Source organism: Zea mays, chromosome 9 (genome assembly GCF_902167145.1).
Source record: "Zea mays cultivar B73 chromosome 9, Zm-B73-REFERENCE-NAM-5.0, whole genome shotgun sequence".
NCBI lineage: Eukaryota > Viridiplantae > Streptophyta > Magnoliopsida > Poales > Poaceae > Zea > Zea mays.
In genome coordinates, this window is record NC_050104.1 from 156708110 (window position 1) to 156713394 (window position 5285).

The window sequence follows — 5285 nt, forward strand, 5'->3', positions numbered from 1 at the left end:
AGCAGGATGCAAGGGCCTTTCTCGGCATCGGCAACGATGATGCTCCTGTTGCTGGTACTGGTATGGGCTCAACTAGCCCCACCCCCACTGCTGCTGATGGTAGCAGTACTGGTACTGGTACTAGTGCCAATGCCTCCAGGAAGAGATCCAAAGTCTGGAATGACTTTGAGGAGCTGACTAATCTCGTCAATGGTAAGAGGGTAAGGTATGGTGCCCTTTGCAAATACTGTAAGCAGACCTTCAGTGCTAAATCTAGTTGTGGGACTGGCCATTTGCTTCGGCATAATTGCAATGCTAAAAAGGAACAACAACGTAGTGGCATTGTTCAGTCTCTTCTTAAGTATAATCCTGATGGTTCTCTAGTTCGATGGGAATACTCTAATGCTGTTGCTAGAACTGAATTATGTCGTTTGATAGCTAGAGAGGATTTGCCTTTATGGTTTGGTGAATCTGATGCTTTTCAAGAGTACATTACTAAAGCACATAATCCTAAATTTGTGAAGTCATCTAGGCAAACAACAGCTAGGGATCTAATTAAGCTTTACAATGAACGTGTGCTTAAGCTTATTGAGTCATTTAAATCTGTTTCATCAGTTGCTCTAACTTCTGATATTTGGAATGGTAAAGCTAAAGAGGACTACATTTCTGTTGTTGCTCATTTTGTGAATTCGAATTGGGAGCTAGAAAAAAGGTTGATTGGTCTTAGGCTCATAGATGTGAAACATTCTGGAAATAATATAGCAGAACGTGTTAACATGGTTGCTGATGAGTATGGTTTATGTGATAAAATATTTGCTATTACTCTTGACAATGCTTCCTCTAATCAAACTGCTATGTATTATCTTAAACCATTGTTTTCTGGTTATCTTGGAGCTCTAACTGATGTTGATGATGATGAATTGTCTTCCATTCTTTTGCATCAACGCTGTGCATGTCACATTATTAATCTAATAGTAAAGTCAGGTTTGAAAAGAGTAAAACATTATCTTGAGGACTTTAGAACTGCCATAAACTTTTTGAATTCATCAAACCAAAGAATTGCTGCATACAAGAGTTACTGTTTAAGTATGGGTATTTGTCCTAGAAAGTTTGGTGTGGATATGGATGTTAGGTGGAACTCAACTTTTTTAATGCTGAAACACCTTATGCCACACAAAAGCACATTTTCTGTCTTCATCCAAACTAATTATACTTTGGCATGTGATGGTACCCCTTTATTAACTAACAACCACTGGTATGTTGCTGAGAAACTGTTATCATTTCTTCAACTGTTCTATGATTCTACTGTTATTTTGTCTGGTGTTTATTACCCAACTGCTCCATTAATGTTGCATCAAATACTTAAAATTGCTAGACACTTGAATGCTTTTGAAAATGATACACTACTGAGGCAAGCTGTTGTTCAAATGAAAGATAAATATTTCAAATATTGGAGAGATATACCCATTCTATATGCTTTTGCTTTCATACTAGATCCTAGAGCTAAGATGAGAGGTTTTCATAAAGCACTACAGCGCCTATCAGCTTTTACTGGTACAGATTATTCTAGACTTCCTCAGGATGTGAGGAAAGGGTTAACTAAACTTTATCAGATTTATGACACAAAGTTTGGTGATGTGCGCTTACGTGTACATGAACCATCATCCACAACTGAGGGTAAGAACAAATCTGCCTGGGATGACATATATGGTGATGATGATATTGGTAGTGGTAGGAGATCTGGTTCTGGTAGTAATGTTGCATCTAATTCTTCCTGGCCTAATACTGCTCAGTCTGAGTTGTCTGCATACCTTGATAGTGATACTGTCAATCAATTTGATGACAGTTTCAGCATTCTGGGTTGGTGGCATGGGCATAAACTTACTTATCCTGTTCTATCTATACTAGCTAAGGATGTCATGACAGTTCCTGCTTCTACTATATCTTCAGAATCTACTTTTAGTTTGGTTGGCAGGGTGATTGAGGAACGTCGTCGACGGCTCACACCGGACATGGTGGAGGTTCTATCATGCATCAAAGACTGGGAGTTAGCAGATTTACACATGCAACACAATCTTGAGAAGGACACACTAGAAATAGAATCTGTCCTTGAAAGCTTAAACAATGATGGAGGACAACAAGGAAGTCAGTCAAGGGCTCAAGAGTGAATTATTGTAACTTGTAATCTTATCCTTTGTCTCTATTTCTTGTGAGTTGTGACTTGTGACTTGTTGTATTGAACATTGAACTATGAACATTATAAATTTGAGCTGGCTGCACTCTTTTTTCCTTCCTAGGGTTTTCTCACGAGGTGTGAGTTTTTACCTGGGAAGGTTTTTAATGAGGCAGCATTGCACGAACAACTCATTAATATATTTCTTGTGTCGTTTTTTGTGTTTATTGTAAATTCTGTTATATAATTATATATGTGATTTTCTGTGAATTTCGTGCCAGGCCCGGCCCTGTACCACTGGGCTGACCAGTACAATGGTACGGCCCGGCCCGCCCGAATACCTATCGGGCCGTGCCTGGGCCGAGGGTCCGGCACGCCGGGTTAGCCCGGCACGACCCGAAGTCTGCCCGTGCCGAGTGCGTGCCCGGGCCGAGTCGGGCCGGGCGACACGTTTGGACATGTATACAGCTAGCCAATGCTGCCCATGTAATGGTACTGCAGGTACGGGTGTATTAAAACATTAATTTTGACACGTATAACTTATTCGTTAGAGAGACGGGGTGGTGGTGGTGGTGGTGCGGTCTGCGGTCACTACGCGTAGTGGTATAGTACACGGTTTTGTAGACACGTTTTCGTAGTGGCCATTTGGACCACTTTTGACTTGTTGGGCAAATAGACAACTCCTAGCTTTGCTTTGCTTGTAGGAGGACTGCACCGATTCGAGGCTGTTTCGTTTTTTGGATTTTCTTCTTCTTCTTTCTGTTTCGTTTTTCCATTTATTCTTTCCGTCTCTCTCTCTCGAGTTAGGCGTGGGGGAAGTTGCTGCTGGCAATCTGGCATCAGGGATTTTTGCAGGAGAATATACGTGCACAAGCACAACGAAAGGCACAAATTGTTCGATCTTCATCTTCTCTCTATTATCGAATCAGATCTCACGACAGCAGCGAAACTCTCGTAAGAAATGAAAAAAAAAACATCTCTACAATCCTGTCTCTGTCTCCCATCTCCATCCAGCATTCCAGCCCCAAAGGCAGGCATGATCATGAACCCATCATTAGCCAATTAAATCGCCACTGGTCGAGGTCGATCCAGTAAATCACAGCGCGATGGTGAGGCGGTCGGCTTCCGTGCTGCGGAGCCCGAGCCAGGAGGCCGAGGCCGAGCCCGAGGCCGGCTTGACCGCCTCCGCGGGGGACGACGGGCGGGCGTAGGGCGCGCGCTCGACGAGGCGATCTTTGCGCTTGGCCAGGAACCGCTGCAGCGACGCCTTCCGGGCGATGGGCAGGTCGTCGCCGGCCGCGAGGCGCATGACCTCGGCCGCCTTCTCCGCCGGGAAGTCCTCGAACACCACCACCCTGCCGCCGTAGAAGATGGTGAGCGGCGGCGCCGCGGCGGGGGCGGGCCCGGGCATCTCCTCGGCCCCAGCGGCGGCCGCCTCCTGCTGCTCGTCGGCGCCGACGTCCGCGCCGGGCATCAGGCTCAGGGTCGTGGTGGCCGGGGCGCGCGGGGCCGCCATCTGCTGCTGCTGCTGCTGCTCGGCCTTGACGTACTGGCTCAGCACCCCGCAGGCCAGCGCGAACCTCCGGCTCTTGCCGTCCGCTGCCGCCATGGCCATGTGGATCGAGAGGAGGACCGCTGCACGCTCGCTTCTCCCTCTTGCGTCGCCGCGGGTGTTGCCTATTGGCTTGTGTTTGCTGCCTGCCTATTGGTTTGGTGGTGCTGTGGGAATTGATTCGGGGGGCGACGCGGGGAGCATTGTGTTTTATAGGGGAGATCGGAGATGGGGGCGGGGCAGGGGAAGGCAAGGCAACGGAGAGGACACGTGGGGAGAAATCGTTTAGGATTAGTTTTTTCTTCTTCTTCGTCCTTCCGGCGGGTGGTGGAGACGTGAGGCGCGCCGGTGGGCACGAAGAACACGTGATTCTTGTGGGCGACCGCGAGGGAGGAGGAAGGGCAGGTGTGTCGGATGGAGACGTGAGGAGAAAGAGAATGCCTAATTGCCTCTGATTGTTCGGTGGTGGAAATAGGTGCGGGTCTTTTCGCCTTGTCGACCACCAGCGGCCACTTGTATTTTTTTTTAGGAAGTATGCTTCACGTTCTGCAGAAACGTTTGGGACGGTGAGACCCCCCTCCCCCTTTTTAAGCCAGCAACCCAACTGGCGATGGCACGAGCTCCTCCTTTATTTATCTAGCTAGTTACTCGTGCTTTGATATAATTGTTATATATCATATAAATATATAAAAAAGTATTTATTTAAATATAATTATTTTTTATTTCTAAATACTAAGATATTTAGGTACGTGTGATCTGATGGTTAGCCTCAAATTTCTGCAGTAGAGGATGTGGTTTCGAGCGCTCACTCTTTAATATTTTTGTTGGGTGTGGTAGTTGCACGAGATCGAGTGCTAGGTAGACACTGAGGCGAGGCACGTGCGGCGGGCCCTGAGTGTCAGTGTGGAAGGTGAAGCCATGGTAGCACCACATGCCCACGTTAAAACTCTGGCTGGAACAACTCTGCTCTAGAGTTTAGATTGTTTCTCATAACCGGTGGCAATGACGGGTAAATAACTCCAAACTCCATGACTATGTTTCTTTTGGTGGAGTTTTCAGAGCAGCAAAAGAGGTACTCCAAAAAAAATGTACTGTAGCTCCAAAAACTCCATAGAGTTTATAACTCTGGAGTAGGGTGTTTGCCATGCCCTGAACAGCTCCTGCTTAGAGTTTTGTTCTGGAGCCATGCCAAACACGCCCTAAGTTTTAAATAAAGTAGTATAGATTTTTTTTAAAAAAATGGAAAACATGGTGTTTGTAGGGTGTTATCCGTTTCTTTAAAGTTCATGTTATTATGATGTTTGGTTTGTCTAACTAAAGTATAACAGTGTCTCATTAAAAATTTTAATATTATTATGAAAGTAACTACACAAATATTGGTAGGAGCAAGGTTCTCCAGCTCTCGGCATGTCGGTCCCATGAGCTGAACGGCAGCAAGGTTCTCCAAATCCTTCCCCGAAGCTGTCGGAGGGATCGATGGAAGAAAACCGTATGAATGTATGTATGATGGTCCGGCGGCGGAGCCATGGATCAGATTCGTCCGAAAACCGTGGTAGCTAGCCTTTACTGCGTGCTCTGCTA

At 46.1% G+C, this 5285-nt stretch overlaps 1 protein-coding gene across 1 annotated transcript; it reads right to left on the minus strand.

The window, feature by feature from the left end:
- Positions 1 to 3005: 3005 nt before the first annotated feature.
- On the minus strand, positions 3006 to 3887 carry LOC100284433 (uncharacterized). The gene has a single exon (NM_001157328.2). The coding sequence runs from the start codon at positions 3765 to 3767 to the stop codon at positions 3249 to 3251; it is 519 nt and encodes a 172-aa protein (NP_001150800.1). The 5' UTR covers positions 3768 to 3887; the 3' UTR covers positions 3006 to 3248.
- Positions 3888 to 5285: the final 1398 nt, after the last annotated feature.